This window comes from Crocodylus siamensis, chromosome 6, assembly GCF_052110815.1.
Source record: "Crocodylus siamensis isolate JL-2025a chromosome 6, ASM5211081v1, whole genome shotgun sequence".
In the NCBI taxonomy this organism is placed as follows: domain Eukaryota; kingdom Metazoa; phylum Chordata; order Crocodylia; family Crocodylidae; genus Crocodylus; species Crocodylus siamensis.
The window spans coordinates 17,446,468-17,466,664 of NC_143400.1; the positions used below are offsets into that span (position 1 = coordinate 17,446,468).

At 48.0% G+C, this 20,197-nt stretch overlaps 1 protein-coding gene across 2 annotated transcripts; it reads right to left on the reverse strand.

The window, feature by feature from the left end:
- Positions 1-4: 4 nt before the first annotated feature.
- Positions 5-19,513, reverse strand: SDHC (succinate dehydrogenase complex subunit C). 2 transcript variants are annotated; one of them, XM_090051460.1, is made up of 6 exons: positions 19,438-19,513; positions 9,151-9,207; positions 7,734-7,835; positions 6,545-6,606; positions 2,265-2,428; positions 5-1,138 (listed from the first exon to the last, which is right to left on the reverse strand). In XM_090051460.1, exons 1-6 carry the CDS (start codon positions 19,455-19,457, stop codon positions 1,034-1,036), a joined length of 510 nt encoding a protein of 169 aa, XP_089907586.1. In that variant the 5' UTR covers positions 19,458-19,513; the 3' UTR covers positions 5-1,033. The 2 variants fall into 2 exon arrangements, with proteins under 2 accessions (XP_089907586.1, XP_089907587.1); XM_090051461.1 differs by lacking the exon at positions 6,545-6,606 and having other exon boundaries at positions 2,265-2,421; positions 7,743-7,835.
- Positions 19,514-20,197: the final 684 nt, after the last annotated feature.

A 20,197-nucleotide genomic window follows, 5' to 3' on the forward strand; every position in this document is an offset into this window, starting at 1 on the left:
TATGTGATGTGAAAGATCAAAGCTGCTTTACTGGAAAGGGTGGGTACATTACAAATGACACGTGTGTGCTAAGGAACAGCTGGTGGCAGCACACAGCAGCATTGCAAGAGGATAGTGCATTGGCAGTCGCCATAAAGGAGTGAAGAGAAATGCAAGTTTTGCCTAAAGTCCCTGAAAACACAAGGTGCATTTTTCTTTGTTAGCTGAAGAGTGGGATCCACCAAACAGAGCTGAGAATTCACTGCTCCCAGCCCCCTCATGTAAAGCTCCACTGCGAGTCTCCCACCACTCTGCAGGGGCTGGCCCGCCCCACTCCCCAAGGCAAAGCCCACAGGACGCTGACTGCAGCACAAAGCCCAAATCCCAACACTTGGCATTTTCCCCAGGACGGCATCAATTCCTTATTCCCCTCCCTAGCATCAGGGCACTGGCAGCTCAAGCAACACTCACTCCCCCAGAACTAGTGCCAGCAGCCACGGGACAGTTGTCCTTTACATAAGCCTACACACATACACTAGGCTACAGGCACTCACATCTCCTCCCCCAAGGCCTTCCAGGCCAGGCAGGGGACACAGTACCAGCATTGTCTCAGGATTCTCAGAGCAGAAAACAACTGAAAAGAGACAGTTAGAAAGCAAAGCCCCATCAAAGAAGGCAGCTCCCAAGAGTGTCTTCAAAGTAGCTAAGGATCAACTGCTAACAGATACCAAGGGGCGGCCGTTTGTGGCTAGAACATCCAGTATTGGGACTATGGGCCTGCCATGGCCTCTTGGACGGGCATTCTGAGATTTCACTGAATTAGGCTGATTGGACACATTACATCCTTCTGGGCCAGCAATTAAGCAAACTGATCATCCACAAGTTTTATGCCAAAGGGACAGTCCCACCCTGCCCAGCAATATACAACTGATGAGTCTCTTGCACCTTCTCCCCACATGCACACCCTGAGCTGGGCTTGGACTGGACTGTCCACATGGGCTATGAGGAACCAAATCATTTCTGGAGTGGGGAGGGCTTCAGCCAGGAGGCACCATCACATGGCTGCGAGTCCAGCAGAGGAAAGCAGGGTCAAGGCCAGGACCAGGACTCCAGACTGATAGACCTGCGGCATCTTAAATCCTTTCCCTATGTCCCACATCTAGAGAGAAAGAAGAGAGAGACACTCAGCACGTAATCAGGGCTCCCCACTAGAATATATAAAACAAAAACAAAAAAATTGGTAGCCAATCTTCAGGTAGGCTAGGCCTCTAGAACAAGGGGGAAGGGGGAGAGAGGAAGGGAGCACTAGAAAAGGGGCTAGGACAGGCCCAGACATGAGATCTCATAGATCAGGGAAGGAGAGAACAGTTCCTCAACATGAAGCTGGAGACTGCTCTTGGATTTAGCACATGGTTACCAATTTGAGGGAGAGCTGACAGCTGCCCAAAAGGTAAGTAAGGGATGGTGGAACTGTGACAAGGGCTGCACAACTCAGAGAGAGGGTGGTGCAGGCTGCTAACTATGGTTTTGTGAGTCCCGGTAGACAGACGGGCTGAAGTGCTGGAGGGATTATGCTGCAGGGCAACAGCCAAGATGACCCAGAGGAAGTTAGAGCTAGACAAGAACTTCAGTAATGCTTCACAGAGTAAGCTGGAAGGATTTGTTCATATCATCACACACATGGCAAGCCCTACCCATCAGGCTTCTGATGGATGTGTTATTGCACACAGCCGCAGTAGCAGAGCATGAAGAAGCATGGACTGGAGCTTGGGGACCTGGGGGTGCTCCTGGCTCTGCCTCTTGAGTTTAACAAGGCCTCTTGAAGTCGTCACTGCCCTTATTTTTTTTATAATTCTGCACATTTAAATCCATGGCAAATTTAGGGCTTAAATTCTCACAAGGGGAACAAAGGAGGTCACAGCAGAAAGCACCATGCCAGAAAGAGGCAAAGTGGCTATACTGAGCTCACACTAAACAATGGAAGGCAACATTATTTTGGAAGATCTCCGATTGGAACAGGATAACAATATTACAAGCTTGGGATTTCAAGGAAGGGCTAATGCTTCCAGAAGTGTCTGAACGACTTAAATCAGGTTTGAATATGGGACACAGGCACTTGAGTGACTTGGAACTCTAGCTTCCATTTTCAAATGCGACTTTGGTGACGTAAGTAGTTGTGACAGGTGTTACCCAGATGACCCAACCACAAATTCCCCATGGCAACAGACAAATTCTCATGTGTGCATGCACATACACACACACCCCTCCAAGTGAAGGCTACTCACAAGATGTCGGATTCCATTCCAGGTGTGGTAGCTAAGGGGGAAAACCAAAGCAAACTTAGCAGAGTAGATGAGAACAGGTCCCAGGCTGAGCGACTTCACCAATTCCAAGTAATAAGGAAATTGTTCTGGAACGACCAGGGCAGCCAGGCTAAAACAAGTGATCCCTAAGAAAGAAAAAGCACACAAGTCAAGCTCAGCTGCTACCAGTAGCTTACTTCCTAAAAGCAAGGTAGATATGCACCTTTATAGAATCACATCCTGCACCTCTTCCTGTATCCCTATACCAGCAAGGTCAGCACAACTCTGCCACAACAGTTTTTTATTTTTCCTGCAATGCTGGCAAGAAGGAAAATCTGGGGAAGTGACCAACTTCTCCTGCACTAGCTGCTGGGTGCAGTCTGCCCCGGGAGGGCAGGCTAATACACAGCATAAAGAACAGCTCTAGCCAAAATATCAGCTTGCCTCAGGAAGCCAATGGTGAGAGCAAATAGGGTGCAAGATGGAGGGTCACTTTCACACTAATTCAGCGAGGTCCCAGCTAAGTCAATGAGACTGGTCATGTGCTTAGTTAGCTGTACTCCCAAGTGCCTGGCTGTATGCCTTGACTATGCAAGCACATACTTAGTAATAATGTTCAGACGAGTTCTCATATAAACATTCATGTGAGTGAAGTGACATGTACTAAAGCACTTGCACAAATCAGGGTTGAAAGGACACGAGCACATAAAAATGTAAGATAAAAGCTCCTCAAGAGTCCTCTAGGGTCTAAAGTTGCACTACAAAAAAGCTGCTAGCTACTTGCTAACAAAATAGCCAATTTAGCAAGATCTGGGCCCTGTGGCTAAGTGCCGCATGCAAAGCTGTGCTGACATCAGTGAAGAGGCCAATGCACAAAGAGACAGGCTGACACAAGTAGCTGTGCTAGCTAGAGAAGCTGCAAAGGCTCCTCTGTTATTTCTAGCCAAAAGGTTTTTTGCAGATGGTGCTGCCAAAACAAATAGAATGATCAAACACAGCCAAGCCAAATAACCCTCTTTCCAATGGAGCCCAAATGCATTGCTCCTGCACACTGCCTTGAGGAGCTGAAGCCAGTTTCATCCAACTAAGTGCTGCTCAGCCCAACCATTCGTGACTTCTTGTGCTTTCATACATGCTTCTGAAGACCATTGGAGTCAAGGGGCTTGCTGACCTGGGTTAAGGAGAAGGTAGTTCCCTCCTCAGTTCCATCCTGCTGACTGCAGATCTGTCAGGTGAGAGACTGCCAGAAAGAGGGGGAAGCCATTTGGAGTGCCTAGACATGTGGGAACGCCTGCTCCAATGCATTCCAGTTCTAACTAATGGAGCCTGCTGGAGTGTTCCAGTTACAACGCTCCAGCAGCCTCGCTGTCACATTTGTTCAGTCTGCAGGTTTCAAAATGGTGGTGGGGCATTTCAACTAAAGTTCATTGAATGAGCTTTAGTTAAAGCACCCCCATTGCTGTTTTGAAGCCCAGGGCACTGAATACACAGAATCATAGAAAGTTAGGGTTGGAAGGGATCTCAGGAGGTCATCTAGTCCAACCCCCTGTTCATAGCAGGACCAGCCCTCCTCCCCCCCCAAAAAGACAAACAAACAAACCAACCATGAGAGGCTGCAGGCATTTTAATTAGAGCACTGCCAAGAGCTGCTCCAATTACAACACTCCTACCCTGGAGCATGTGTATGGGTGCCCTTGGATTCTAAGGGCCTCAGGAGGAACCATTTTTTGTTCCAACTGCAAAGATCAATACAGTTCACGTTTCCAACAGAAATACATCTCCATTTATGGGCAATGGCAGCTCTGCAAGCCTGAACAGCAGGTTACACAGCTTGCTGGCTAATGGCACAGCCCCCAGCAAGGAAGGGCAGGCGTTTCCTAACCCTGAAGGGGCGTTGTACTTTCATAGCTACAGCTCTAAGCTGGAGATGGCAAAGACAGGACTGCAAAGCCTAGACCACAGTAACATGCAGCCTGCTGCCTAGCACAGGGGCTCCTAGCAGACAGTTTATTTATGGTGCGATTAACGTGCAATAAAAAAGGCAAACCAGCCACAAAGATGTTCGTCATATGACAAGAGGTCCCAAACCAGTCCTGGGGCTCCTTCATGTCCAGTCCAATGATCAACTGATCACCGGAATAAAGCACAAACCAACCCTGGGGTTTGGGAGACAGCCACTCCCTATCTGATACCTGGAATCAGGGGACAGCTCTGGGTCCTATCACATCACTAAGCTGAGTATTGGGATGGAGTACGGGCAGCCCCAGGGGACCGGTACATTACCTCTTCCTACCCTGGCAGTCATGCAATTGGGAAATGTTATGCTCTGCCCATGGCAGGGTGCACATCAGGCATGACAGACATGCGACTTTGGGAGTGAGGCATAACATTTCTCAGATCCCAATCACAATGTTATTTTAACGTGTGCCAGAGGCCTAGGTTACCACCTGTTGGCCCTGAAACCATTTTACAGAGCAGAGCCCATGGATTATCATTAGGGACTGAACTGCCATCAGCCACAAGGAAACAACTGCACTATTGTAACTAACGTCAGTTTAAGGCCAAGGACAGAAATTACACACAAACTGATATAAGTGATTGGAACTCGGTTCAAACCTGTAACACAACAGAAGTTCAGTGCACATGAACCAATTCCAAAATGGCTGAAACCAGTTTAAGATAAACCTGGATGGATGTGGTGTCAGACTTAACTGATTTAGGTTAAACCCATTTATTGAACTTCTGTCCCAGATCCCCTCCAAATTCAACTTAACTCAGAATTCTCCAGCACTTCCCCCACAAACCCCTCCCTCACGGGGCAGGCAGGCTAGCCTTGCTCTAAGGCATCTGCTCCAGCTGAGCAGGGAGGAGTGCTCTAGCACTTCCCCCTCCCCTCAACTTCTGGCCTGGGCCACTGCAAGCATGTGCCTGCATTTTTGGAATCAAAAGTGAATGTTTGTTCACTTGGTTATCAGTTCAATCTACGCAGCTTAGACTAGCCTACGAAGATTGAATTGATTCAGCCTTGGGCTTTTTGACGGTCTGTATTTAGCTACTATGTCACTGATCTTGATGCAGTTCATGTGGGTAACCCATTCAGACTCTATAAGCTTATGTGACTGATGTTCTGCACTAGGATGGATCTTCAGCCTTTCAGCTCTGGCATGATGCTAATCCTCAGATCCCCAGATCAGCTAATTGGGGGATAAATGCATGAACTCAAAACTGCTAGAGGCACACTAGTGCCACATAGCAAACAAACCCCAAGGTCACACCTGCACTAAAGATGTCACTTTAGATACACAACTCCCTGTTGTCCTGAGGGACCCCCTTAGGGGAGCACCAATGGTCTCAGCAAAACTTCTATTTAGCCTTTAGTCTAAATTTCTTCAGTGGGAACAGAGCATCACTAGTCCTTTTTTTCCTGTGGATTTAATTTGAGATTCCACCCACTTTGTAATGAGCAATTGTGTATTAAGGCAACATCATGTTCCCTCCCCAGGCTTTTAGTGTGCATACTCTTTAACCAAACAGCTCGTATCTAGAGACAAACCACTGAACAGTTTCACAGTGCCATTCTTGCTGCCCCCTTCTCCCAACTGTAAACACAGCAGTGCCTCAGGAAGGGTCCTATTTGCAAAAGCACAGCCCATTCCAGAGCACCAGGAGATTCCACTTGTACTTAACAACAATGTCCTAAAACTATGTCCATCACTATGGCTTTCCTTCACACAGGCTCTTTGGGCACAGCTGGCCTCAGACCATAGAAATCTCCTTTGTCCGAGAACGAAAAGGGTGAATCAGTGCCCACGCAGCAAGGTGAGGCCATGGTAGTACAACGACTTGCTGTGAGCCCTTGGGTGACCAAGTGGCATATTTTTACAATAATACACAGGTTTTCCTGACTTCTAATAACCATGTTCTCTAGCTCCCTGGGAATGCTGTCTCCTTCACCCTCCCAAAAAAAGCACAACGTAAATGTGTAAAGAGCACAGGGGTCCAACACAGCCCAGATGCCAGACACTGGCATGTATGGCAAGAATGAGTTTAAGAGCCCTGAAAAACTTCACTGTAAATTACCACAGCGATTTGTCTGTGCAGCCAGGAAAGCCCATCCCAGCCTTACACCTGTAGCAACCTGAGTTAAATCTTATTACCTACGATCAGAAAGAGAAGGAAGCCAAAAAACAGTCTCGATATTAGTAAGTGAAAGAAAAGTTCTGCCTATCTATTACCAGGTACCCCACCAGAGGATCACACACCTGCACTCATTGCGATACCAGTACCACGGTGGGTGATGGACATCACCATGGGCAGAGACCACCTGCAAAGCAACAGATGTTGTCAGCAAGACTAGTCACTCACAGAGCAGGGGACATAAATGCGTGCATGAGGTGTCTGAAGCATACTGGAATGTAGATACAGGTCCAGGAGCTACCTGATGCAGCATGAAGATTGAGGTACAGGCTGGCAGCTCTGCTCACAAAACAGGGACTCAGACTTCCTGCTGAAAAGCAGCTTAGAGACAGAGAAACAACCAGTATACCCTTGGACAACTCTGTGCTGCCATGTGTATTTTTTGTTTGGTTTTAGATTCCTGGAATAATTCCAAATGCAAAAATACAAGCCTTTTGGAGAAGCCAGGAGTCTTCTCCAAAAGGCTCGTATTTCTGCATTTGGAATTATTCCAAGAGTCTAGCAAGAGGGAAAGGAGAAGGGCCAGGAAATTTGTAGAAGTGGCTCAGGAATGAAAGCCGCTCTGGCAGGATTGCTGGGAATGAGAGCGGCAATGTTCCCTGGGAAGGCTGGAAAGGGGTGAAAGTGGAACAGGTCAAAATGTTATTGCCATTCAGATAGGAGGGACATGACAGGACTCAGGCCCAAAGATATCAAAATACAGATACATGAGGGAAACTCAAAAGGACATCAGGAAATTAGTTACAGCAGCATTAGACTGTAGAAACATCCCAAAAGAGATGCACTGGACACTGCATGAGATGTACTCACGGCCACATGCTGATCCCAGGGCAGCACCACCACAGCTGCAGAAATTTATTTTTGCAGGGCATATGCCTCCATGATGCTCCCAGCCCTCCAACATTTGGAAATACTCTTTGGTCCTGCTCTAACACCATCTCTCAGGAATTCTCAGAGGGCTTCAAAAATATTAACTGAGCTCAGACCCCATAAGATGGGTCAGCAGTATCATCTACACTACACAGACAGAAAAAGTACCACCACCACGAGTGCTTATAGCAACCCGACACATACACCCCACTTCTACACTTTAAATGCAAGTCCAATCTTCTCCCCGATAGCAAGGGCTTCTGTGAGCCATAAAGGGAACAGAGTTCTTTCTACCAAAAGGAGGACACCAGGACTTGGCTCCAAACCCCTTTGCTGGCCACTGTGGTATCATCCCATTGAGATGCAGATGCCCACAGTTCTTACTTGTAAACGGTGATATGAGGAGACATGGGACGCTTCAACTCGGTGTTTTTTTCCCAAAATTGAGACATCTCCTCCTTCGCTGTTGTTGCCTTGGGGACCATGCTAGAACAGACATGGGGGCAGAATGTCAGAGGTGCATAGGAAAAAAAAAACCCAACAGAAATAACTTATTAGCATTCAACACAGCACCTGCAAAATGTTCTGCTTGACCCACGGGGCAATATAAAGGGACATTTCATCACACAGCACCACCACAAACTAGCAGGGGTCAACGGTGTTTTTGGTGGTAAGCCAGAATAATCCATCTTGGGTCGAAGGCAGGCGTATGCTAGGATGCAGCAGCCACTGCCACTGCTCCCTCTTTCATCTGGCTGTGACATGGGTGGGGCAGGTTAATTCCGCCACCCCCAAACTCTGAACTCCAATCCACAGGCCAGATCCAATTGATCCACAAGCTGGATCCAAACCACAGGCTATAGGTTGCCAGCCCCTGAGCTAGAGTATTCTTTTCAGAGAATCCCATGCCAGCAGTTGTGTCTCATACTAATGGACCTCCAGCTCCTAGCTTGCTTTGAATGCAGGAACACAGCCCATAACAGGATGAACACACAGGAGACAGCGTTACCACCATCTCTCAATGTTTAATAATAAAGCTCTAAAAGGGGAGATACCGTGTACTAAGCTCCTTTCCATACTGATTCCAAGGCACCTGCTCCCTGTGAGGTACCATCCCAGCCAAGGCGGAGTATTAGATATCTGATAACACATTATGTAACACTGATAGCATGCAACCTACTCTTTACTGCCACAGTAATTGTACATTGTACCAAATAAAGACCTTGTAATTTCGTGTTCCTGAGATAACAAGGCAATTACTTGTACAGCCCGATTTAGCAAAGGGAAAACAATTTCTCCCTCCCCAAGCCTGGAAGTACGGCTTGAGCATAGTCCAGGAGCTGGGGTGTTTTCTGCTTACTTTAGCCCTTGTGAGGTACAAAGTTACTACAGAGCCTGCAAACAATAATACTGAAAGGGGGCGGTCCAAAGCAAAGCCCATCGATGCAACACATCCTAACACACTTCCAGGCTCCCTTAAAACAGCTTGGTTTATTCCCATTGTAACCCACTGGGGTGTACATATGATTCAGCAGCAGCAAAGTTGAGCCCCAGGCACGCACCAATCTCAGCCTCCAGCTGGATGTGTATTCTATCCCAGGGCACACCCATTATCTCAGACAGCACTTGCCAGTTATGGCTTGCAATACATACCCTGCCAAAATACAGCATGCGCTACACATTCTACACATGGTCAGAATTATTAAACTACTACAACGTGCCCATACATGGAAGGCTCAGTAGGGATCCCTCTAGGACAAACAAATTAATCCCTGTCCTTGCAAAACCCTCTCAAACTTACTGTCGCACAGAAAGACTGGGGCCAAGCCGAGCCCACAGGCGTCGCTGACCAGCACATCTGCAAAAGAGAAAATGGAAGCAGCTTTGTGAGTGTCAGATGGACGCACAGCATGGCAAAATCAACCATCATGGGGTACTTCCATGGCAAGGGAGGAACAGCAGAGTCTGCATTTAAGTGACTGGTGTTTTGAAATGGAATCTTGGAGATTTGAGGAGTTTTATTTTATTTATTTATTTTTTTTAACACACCAACTGTAATAATATTGAGCCTGACTCTTAAGTACAATCTCCAGATTCTGCCCCAGGGTGTTCTTTTTATGATGCCCTATAATTACTGCACTCAGCTGTTTATAAGACAGGCACAAACAGCACTCCGGGCTAACATCTAGACTGGGGCAGTCCATTCTTCACTCTCACTACAAGCAATTATCGAGGGTGGGTGGTAAACATCCCCAGAATGGCGTGCCTGCCAAGCTATATGAAAAGAGCTGCTTCAGACTACAGTTCTCCAAGCATCTGGAAACAGAGAGATCACCCACCTCCCTTCTAAACATTCATTTTCATTATATTGTTTCACCAACGCCATTTGTTAGGCTTTAAGTTGTTACAGAGATGGCAGGTCACTGTCACAGCCCAATGCACACAGCTTTTCAGACACCAACACTCAGGGCGAAAAGTGAAGGAGGACTTTATGGCCCCCCGAAGCAGTGGGAGCCATTCTCTACACATCAATTGCAGTAATTGTGACTTTGACATTCAAGGGCATTTCTCCAGTAAGAGGGGCAGAGCCAGGCCACCAATCCAGCCACAGCTCGAAAGTCTGCAGAGGTGGGCTGGAATCTACAGCATTCGTTCTCTCCATGAGCTTCTGTCAAGGACAAGGCACAAAGGACAGCCCTACACTCCTGGTGACAGGAAGAGAATGAAACATCTGATAATGCCTGGCACTTTCATTTGCAGCACTCTCCAAACAGTAATTAATCCTCATGCACGTACAGGCTACATCTGCTCCACCTTATCCCAGGGCTTCATAACAAGGCACAGACATTAGAACCATTCTGCTGCAGTGCTCAGTAGCAGTGGGAAAAACACCTGGCCACAGATCCCCAACAGGTGCAGAGGCCCAGATCTCAAGAACAGAATGGACCTTGGTGACGGTCCAGTATGACAGCTTAGGTGGCACAAGCCATGGGACCTGTCATAACAAATGCCAGTTTCAGGCTCATCAGCAACCCTCAGATAGGGCAGATCTCTTGAAAAACATTCAATATTGATCTAAGAATTTCCAGAGAAGGAAAATCCACTATGCCCCTGGTCGGTTCATGGTTAATGATTTCTATAGTTCATAGTTGCACAGTTAGTAGGGTCGGAAGGGACCTGAGCAGATCATCAAGTCCGACCCCCTGCCATGGCAGGAAAGAGTACTGGGGTCAAACAACCCCAGCAAGGTAATTGTCAAGCCTCGTCTTAAAGACCCCCAGGGTAGAAGCCAGCACCACTTCTCTTGGAAGTTGGTTCCAGATCCTAGTCGCCCTGACCATGAAGTAGCACCTCTTGATATCAAGCCTAAATCTACTCCCTGCCAGCTTGTGACCGTTATTCCTGGTCACTCCTGGCAGTGCTCAGGGGAACAGGGACTTCCCCAGTGCCTGCTGGACCCCACTGACTAGTTTGTAACAAGTCACTAGATTCCCCCTCAGCCTTCTCTTGGCTGAACAGGTTCAGGTCCCGTCGCCTCTCCTCGTAGGGCAGGCTGCCCCCGATCATACGAGTGGCCTCCTCTGGACCCTCTCCATGTTGTCCACGTCCTTCCTGAAGTGTGGTGCCCAGAACTAGACGCAGTACTCCAACTGCAGCCTGACCAGTGCTGCATAGAGGGGGAGGATCACCTCCCTGGACCTGCTCGAGATGCATCTGTGGATGCATGACAAGGTGCGGTTGGCCTTCCTGACTGCAACCCCGCACTGCCGGCCCATGTTCATCTTGGCATCAATGACGACTCCAAGATCCTTTTCTGCCTCTGTACTGACGAGAAGGGAGTTCCCCAGCCTGTAGGTACGGTGCTGGTCCTTCCTCCCCAGGTGCGTTGAATCCCATTCTATTCTCGTCCACCCACCCCTGTAACCTGTCCAGCCTGTCCCTCCCTTCTAGCGTGTCCACGTCCCCCCCACATCTTAGTGTCATCAGCAAATTTGAACAGGGTGCTTTTTATCCCCTCATGCAAGTCGCTGATGAAGATGCTGAACAGTGCAGGCCCAAGGACTGAGCCCTGCGGGACCCCACTGCCCACATCCCTCCAGGTTGAGAATGACCCCATCCACGACCACTCTCTGGGTGCAGCCCTTCAGCCAGTTGGTGACCCATTTGACTGTAGGTGTCGACACCACAGCCCCCCAGTTTCTTAATGAGAACGGAGTGAGAAACAGTGTCGAAGGCCTTCCAAAAGTCCAGAAAGACTATGTCCACTGCTACCCCTGCGTCTACGGATTTGGTGACCTGGTCGTAGAAGGCCACCAAGTTGGTCTGACAGGACCTGCCTCTAATGAACCTGTGTTGGTTGCCCCTTTTTGAAGACGGGAATCACGTTGGCCCTCTTCTAGTCCTCTAGCACCACACCAGAGCACCATGAGTGCTTATAAAGCTGTGCCAGGGGTCCTGCAATGACCTCTGCTAATTCCCTCAGCACTCTGGGATGGAGATCATCCGGACCAGCTGATTTAAATACATCCAGTCCCTCCAGAAGTTCCCTGACTAGATTCTCCCCGCCCCTTGGCCTAGATGCACCTCCCCTGGGGCCTGAAGGGTGGCCGATCTGGTCCCTGCTCAGGAAAATGGAGGCAAAGAAGTCGTTACATAGGTTAGCTTTGTCGTCTGGTGCAACGACCAAATTTCCTAGCGTCTTTGCAGGGGCCCCATGTTACTCGGTACCTTCTTTTTGCCCACATATTTAAAAAAGGACTTCTTGCTGCCCTTGATCCAGGAAGGTAGGCCCAGTCCCATCTCCATCTTGGCCTCCCTGACTGTCCCCCTGCATCCCCAAACAACCACAGTATAGTCCTCCCTGGTGATGGCCCCTCCCTTCCATTGGGTGCATGCCTCCCTTTTAGCTAGGAAACATTCCCAGATGCTTTTGGTAAGCCACAGGGGCTTTTGTGCCCTCCTGCTCCCTTTGATCCATGTTGGGATTACCTCTCTTCAGGCTTGGAGGACCATCTCCTTAAGGAGCAACCACTCTTCCTGGACACCTGGCTCTCCTCCCCTCTGGGACCTCAGTGCTTCCCTGACTATTCTCCTTAGCTCAGTGAAGTCCACCCTCCTGAAATCTAGGGCTGACTTCAAGACCTGAACCCAATTACCAGGGATCCAGGTTTTCCATTTCCCACAAAAATTATGCAGATTTTCTACTTTAAAAGGAGAAAAGTTCAGGAAACCACAGGTTTCCCCTTGGATGCTGGCAGAATTCCAGCCTGCAAGGGGCTAACTGGGGTTGGGGGTAGCAGGAAGAGGGCAATCAGAGGCAGAGGGTCATGTGTATGTGTGCGCACACACGCACGTGGCTGGCAACGCAACATGGTGAAGAGCAGCTTCCACAGCTCTCTGCAGGTAAGTCTATGGGGAGGCATAGGCGACATGTGGGGGCATGTGCCCCCCCGGATTTCTGCATCCACAGAGTGCGGACCACAAGGCTGCAGCCTGGCCAGACCAGCACCAGGCAGGAGCCACCTCTACAGCCCAGCGGGCGGGACCCAGTGCAGGGAGGCTCAGTGCTGCCACCGCCAGGACCACGACACCAGCAAGATGAGGTACCCCCTGCTAGCCCAGCAGCAGCAGGGGGGAGCAACTCCACACCACCACCGAACCTCACCCTGGTGGCCATAATGGTGCAGGGCTCCCGGTGGCGGCAGCTTGGAGTCGTACATCAGCCCCACCCCCGCGGCCAGGTAGGCAGGGGGCACCTCACCTTGGTGGCCATGGCGGCATGGCACTCCCTCCTGCACTGAATCTCACTCACTGGCCGTGACAGCACTTCTTGTCTAGTACTGGTCTAGCCAGGCTGCATGCCCATGTCCTGCTGTGGATGCAGAAATCAGTGAGGGCACATGCTCCCCATCACCTCCTGGCACATAGCCGATTGCCCACGTACCCCCTGCCCCACACCCCCACGCACAGTAGGTTGAGAGTGAGGGGCACCAGCAGGACTAGGGGAATGGGGGACTGTGGGCTGGGAGTGAAGGACACCATCAGGGCCAGGGCACAGTAGGTCAAGAGTGAGGGGCACCAGCAGAGATGGGGAGGGTAGGGAGATGGTGGGTTGGGAGTGAAGGGCAATGGCATGGGCAGGGGTAGGGCACTGGCATATCAGGGTGGCTCAGTGCCACAAAGCAGCAGGGTGGGACAGCTGCAACTGGACCTGCATGCTGGTGAGCAAAGGGGGCAGGTAGAGTTGATATTCCATGATAAAATAAATTCTAAATACATACAAATTTGGTCATTCGATTTTGAATTTGTTATCAAAATGATTGAGCCACTGGTAGTCTTCCAAATTGCTTTAAAATTGTAAATATGTCAATAACATATTGTGTTCAATTGATACATGCACACAAAATGGGGTTTCATCATAATCAAAGATGCATATTTGGGGTTTTTTAATAAAAAAATTCAGAATTCTTTCAAACAGAGAAAACTAGAATCCCAGCTTATTACTACTCTAAATTTGTCTATTTTCAGCTTCCAGTCACTAGACTGTTACACCTTCATTTGCTAGATCAAAAAACCCTTTATCAAACTTTTAGATACCTGTACACAAGCAGGTGATGTAATTTCAGCGCATCAGAGCAGACTTGATTAACTGAGTCTACTGGAACGTGGCAATAACCACATTCCAGCAGCCTCCTGCATCTCATATATTAGCATCCCTCGTGTTTAGAAAATAGCAGCAGGGGCACTTGAACTAAAGCTCATCGAAGGGACGGGGACACTAATACATAAGACACCGCAGCATCTTAATTAAACTGGCTCTCAGAGCTAATCTAATTAAAGCACATGTAAAAGTGCCCTTTGTTCCCGGAGAGATGCTTGTACACCATAATACAGTTACCCCTTAAATTTCTCCCTGGTAGTCTAAGCAGATCAGACACTACTTGTCTCATTAAAAGACAGGGACAGGTTTTCCAAATAATTTATTATTCTTATGGGTCTTCAATGAAACCCTCCAATTTTTCCACATCCTTCATGGAGTGTGGACACCAGACGCTGGGTACAATATTCTAAGAGCTCTTGTTGTATCGCTATTAAACAGAGGCAATAAACTCCCCCCCACCCCCCCAACTTTCCCCACCCCATATTTCTACAGAGCTGTAAATGGATAAGTGGGAGCCAGATGTGAACTGGCAGCCAGATCATTCACTGGAATGCCATCAGAACAGAAGCTGGTGTGCCTTATGCACACTGGCCCAGGACACCACTGGACTCAGGAATGGACCTGGGACCTTTGACTCCTACTCAGTATTTCCTCAAGTTAGTTTGATAACAACTAGGTACCAATTAGCATGGATTTATGGGACCAATTATATTATACTCCTTTCTTCTTATAATTCTAAATTGCCATAGCTCCATTGACTTCAGTGGAGTTATGACAATTTCCATAAATTAAGGAGCTGTCTCCTGCTTACTTCAGTAGCAGTGTGACATGGGAGATTTTCCAATACACAAGGCCCTGTGCTCTCTGAGAATTGGAATCAATCTACAATTATTTTAGTCTTTGGTGCAAAGATTTTTGTTTTGTTCTTTCACTGTACAGCACTTGGATACAAGATTGGGAGCCACATTCAACAGCATAATACAAACTAAAATAGCAATAATAAAAAGAGAATATTATGCCAAACTTCAGTGACTTGCCCAAGATCACACAGGTTGTTGTGCAAACCCAGCATTAAAAATTCAAAGCCATCTGCCTTCCAAGATCAATTCTCTGCACCTTAATACAGCCACTGTCTGGATCAATATAGTTTGTGGTTATTTGGGGCTCAATTTCTGCAATGTCTTTCATTATAAAGCTATGGCAATGACAGCAAGAATAACCACAACTAAGACAATTAAGGTGCAAAGTCTCCCATTTTGGCCAACTCTTCTTTTCCTCCATAGTTAAACATTCTTCTGGAAAGCAGAGACAAATTAACCAAGGTACTTCCAAGACACAAGGAAGAAGGGTCACAACTTCCGGAAAAGCATTCCTTCTTTCATCACAACAGCTTCAGGCAGAAACATCGGCAGTTCAGCTGAGCTGCCTTTACCATAAGGGGAGGAAAGGCAGCCTGATGGAGAGGGAGTCAAGGTCAACAAGCTCCATCACAGGTGCATGGCATATCCTCAGACAAGTCATCCAGTCTGCCTCACTTGAAGGATTATCCAACGTGGGAGAAGAGCACTACCCTACCTTTGAGGCAGGACTGAGAAGATACAAGACTGAGAGGTGCTTAGACACTATGATAGCTGAGGCTACCCAAGTCTCACACCTGGGACCGCTTTCAACTGTTTTGGAGATGCAGAAAAAGAAACACTTCTATATTGAATTAAAAGTGGGGAAGGGTGGAGGATTGCTGCTTCTCTTACCATTTGCGTAAAGGTGTTACTTCTGCACATTAAAAGGTGCACACATGCACACGCGCGCGCACACACTCCACTGTGAGGATGATAATGCATGCACTGATCTCATATTTTAGCAGCTGGAGCCACTGTATGCCCAAAATGCATCAATTCTTTCACTTTACATACTATTTTTAAAATTTCAGATGCAAAAAAACAATGGACCTCCCAGCACCTGGAGATTCTGTGCTGCAAGTGAAGGGTGTCTCTGCACAGCAGACAGCTATCTGGACTGCTGGAAGCACCCCACCCACAGCAGCATGGGGCTCAGCACTGGCTAATTTACTCTGCGTCTCAAACATGATTTGCAGCCCACACTGAGCCTGTGCTGCTGCTGCCAGCCTGCTTCTGGTATACAAGTCAGCTCATTTAAAGTTATCTTGACCATGATCTGCACCACTCTGCTTATACATGTTAGAAAACTTTCCACCAAAGCTTCTTAATAACCCATGCCGCATCCAGCCAAAGGCATGTTTACAAAACATACAGAAATGCCAAAGCACAGAGGAAGGGGTGGGAGCAAAATCTTTTGTTAAACTTGATCCACGTGAGAAAAATGAGTACCAGTAACCTTGTGGTCAAAAGTCCAGGAGGCTGGGAACATTACAAATAAAAGTTACTAACCAAGTGTAATTCATCTCCTATGTCTCTGCCTGGCTTGTGCATATTGTGTGGACAATAACCTTAGAGCTGAACACCAAAGAATTTCAGCACTGATAACTGAAGCTACCAACCCTGCTGTAACTAGCCTATAATCACTGACATGCATATGCTTCAACACTAGAAGAGACCATTTCCAACATCAAGTCCAAGCTCCTGCATAGCCCAGACCCAAGAACTTTGCCCAAATTCCTGCATCAAAACTAAAAGATGGAAAATTTCTCTAAGGAAAACACTTGGGCCTCAATTCTACATTCAGGAACCTTACGGAGCTCTACTCTGCTATACCTTTGTTTTTATCCCACCCCATCCAGAAAATCAACATGATAATCCACACACCCTTAGACAGCTGCTCAAGTGGCTAATCACCCTCACTGTAATAAACAAACAAAAAAAAGTAACCCCACATCTTCCTTCCACTCTGAATATTTCTGGTTGCAACTTCTGAAATTCTTGTCTGCTTAATGATGCTGCATGTGCACCGAAATCAATGAAGTTTCTAATATGCACCCTCCCTGTATAGGTTCTTATAGAACAAGCTTAAGCCACACGTTATGATCAAAGTCACTTGATGATCAACTAATTTCACTTAAGTCCTTAATATCCCATTATAGGACAAGTTTTTCAGTGCTCAAATAATTCCTGCAGCTCTTCTCTGAACCCTCTCCAACTTTTTCAAAATCCTTCCTAAAGGATGGACACATTAGTGACAAAATGAGCCATGCTCTCAGACAATGCTGAAATCAATTTGTTTGCTAGAGGGGAAAAATGAGAGCAATTCCACCCTACTAGGATCTATATGATCATTTAAGCCAGAACTGTCCAAGTGGCACCCTGTGAGGAGCTAACATGAGGCCTGCAGGCCCATGAAGCTGCCTCATTGACAGCTGCAGAGGGAGAGCCATGCATCACCTGGGCAGTAGCTGCACATCAGCACCACTTGCAGCCCCAGCCACAGGGAAGTGTATAGATCAGAGTTGTCCCACTACACAAATCCCAATCTGTATGGAAAGGGAAAAAAGTTTTATCATGGCACACATTTATTACTGCTGATGCAGACACTAATAAGAACACACTAACACATGCACATGTAGCACCCTACCCTATGCTACTTTATATTCAATTGCATTATTTTAAGAAGACCCAAATATGGAGAGCATTTTTACTGATCCACAACAAACTTTTTTCTGGAAGTATTTGGTTAATTATGCTCCAGAACAAGCAAGTCTTGCCCTATTTTGACAAAGAGGTGGGGCCAATTGAAGTATGAGTTACTTTAACTGGAGTTATGTAAAGGGAAACCTGACCGAAAGAGGTCATTTTTAATTAAACTATTTTGCAAGTCAAACAGCTGAAAAGAAAATTGTTCAAGTTTCAGCATTTTCATCTTTTTATCTTACACAGGGGTTTTCAACCTTGTTAGACTTGAGGCATCCCTTAACAGATTTGAGGCACACTTGGAAAATGCCAGCTTTCAGTTCTCATGCTTTTTTTGACTACAGAAAAATACTACAGCAACTTTTCTGTTACAAAACCTTAGAAAGCTCACAACAGGGCAGAACATACTTAACTCTATGTATTCTTGATCTAATAGTCTGAAATCATCTAATACCAACTTTAGAAAAACTAGGAAGATAAAGTTTTATCTTCCTTGTTCTTACCATTATAAATATCAGAACCATCTAACCTTCTTTCAAGACTGTAATAGCAGTAAAGACCCCTGCCCAGCCCTTTTATGTTCTTGCCTATGAAAAAAAAAGCTGCTACTTACTGGGGCAGACCCCACATCTATCTTGCCTGGTGTCACACAAGAGAAGAGAGCAGATGCTGAAAGGCAGGGAGAAGTAGATCTCACCAGGGGTTTTTTCACTGTTTCTTTCTCACTTACAGCCTCCAACACTTAAGGTCTGATTCAGAGGCCGTGCCCCTCACCCCTGTGCTCAATAGCTACTGATGTCCCTTTCCTCCAATAATGAGTCCCATCACTTTTGGAGTCCAGCTAAACTCTCAGCTTCCCCCACATCTGGTGGCAATGAGTCCTTTCCTTTTTTTGTGTCCTCATGACAAGTTATTTAGCAGAATTTGCAAATCTGCCAGAATCTGACAGGCCAGGTCATAAGCACTTCTGCTACAGCCTTGAACTTGTGACCTCTGGGCTACCACCTGTACACCTCACACCTCGGTCCATGCCATGTGAAAAAGAACTTGCTTTCGTTAGTTTTAAATGTACTACCTACTAGTTTCCTTTTGTGACCCCTCATTCTTGTACTGAGAGAGAAATTGCAAATAATTAATTTCTCTTCCCCATTTTGTATTTTGCAAACCCTTCTTATGTCCCCCCCCCACAACTGAATAAGCTGAGTCTCTTCTCATACAGAAACCCCTCCATACCCCGCATCTTCCCCGCCACCCTTCCCCAGTTCTTCTGCATCCCTCTTGGGGCATACAGGCCAGAGCCATGCACGGTGTTCAAAGCTTCACCATACTTTGCATTTTGTTTACCATTCCCCTTCTTAACCACCACTAACATTTCATTCGGGGCTTTTTTGTTTGTTTGTTTTTTTTATGGCTGCTGTTTTGAGTGAAGGGTCCACACTTCTCAGATCTTTCCTGTGTGATGATAACAGCTCATTCAGAGCCCATCGTAGCGTAGGTGTAGTTTGAGTTATTTTTGCCCCTGTGCATCACTTGACATTCATTTACCCTGATTTCCACCTGCCATTCAATAGCTCACTAGCACCAGATGCTTCTGTAGATCTTCATCCTTGGTCATTATCAAGATCGGGGGGAGGGGAAGGGCCGCTGCCCGCTCGTTCCCACCCCGCAAACCAGCCACGTTCGCTCAACTCCCCGCTTGGCATCGACAAGCCGCCCACCTACGCCCCGGGGCAGCCCCGCTGCGCCGCGAACCCTAGCAGGGAAGCCGGGCCAAGGCTTGGGAGAAGGGGGCCACCGCCCGCCCCGCCCGGGGCCCAGGTGTCACCTCAGCCAGCCGGCCGCCATCTCGAAACACCCCACACCGGAAGTGCCTGGTCGCGCGTGACCTATTTCCGTTCTCCCTGCCCGGCGGAGCCGGTCACGTGACGCCGATTTAAAGGACCCGCGGCCGGGTGGAAGTAGCAGCTGCGCATGTGGTTTTGGGCGCGGGAGCTTTGCGCAGCCCGCGTTTGCGGCTGGAAATGCTCGTGCCCGGGGCCTTGAGAGCAGGGGTCTTTGTCCGCTCTCCAGCCTCGGCCAGCACCATAGGTTCAAGGAGGGCTGAATGGGGCAGCACAGCTGTGTAAGGCCTGGAGGCGATCACGCCTGGACTTCAGCAAGGCTTTTGCCAAGGTCATGCCAAGGTTGCATGTCCTTGTCTTAAATGACTTGGAGAAACGTGGGCTGGACAGCGCTGGCGCGCGGCGGAGCTGGCGGGTGCAAGGTGTTGCCCCGGGGGAAGAGCGGTCCACGCCGTGCAGGCGGTGCCCGGCTGCAGAAAGGTCGAGGAGGCGCGGCGGCTCGCAGACTCCGGCGCGATGCAGCCACGGAAGAGGAGGATGCAGCTTGGGGTTGTGTCAGCAGGAGCACTAGGTGTGCAACGTAGGAGGTGATGGTGCCTCTCTACTCAGCACTGGTTAAGGGTCGTCTAGTCTTCTGTACAGCTTGTGCTGCCTTAAAAAAGACAAGGTAGAAGTTCAAGAGAGTCCAGGACTTGGAAGACAAGTCATATGAGGGGACGTGGAAGGACGTCTGTTCAGCATGTG

Bases quoted from the DNA above. Each gene is read 5' to 3' on its own strand.
- SDHC (XM_090051460.1), bottom strand. From the start codon at position 19,457: ATGGCGGCCGGCTGGCTGAG. The intron at 9,208-19,437 runs GTGACACCTGGG...TCTCTTTTGCAG, and splicing joins ATGGCGGCCGGCTGGCTGAG to ATGTGCTGGTCAGCGACGCC. The intron at 6,607-7,733 runs GTAAGAACTGTG...GTTGCTTTGCAG, and splicing joins CCTCATATCACCGTTTACAA to GTGGTCTCTGCCCATGGTGA.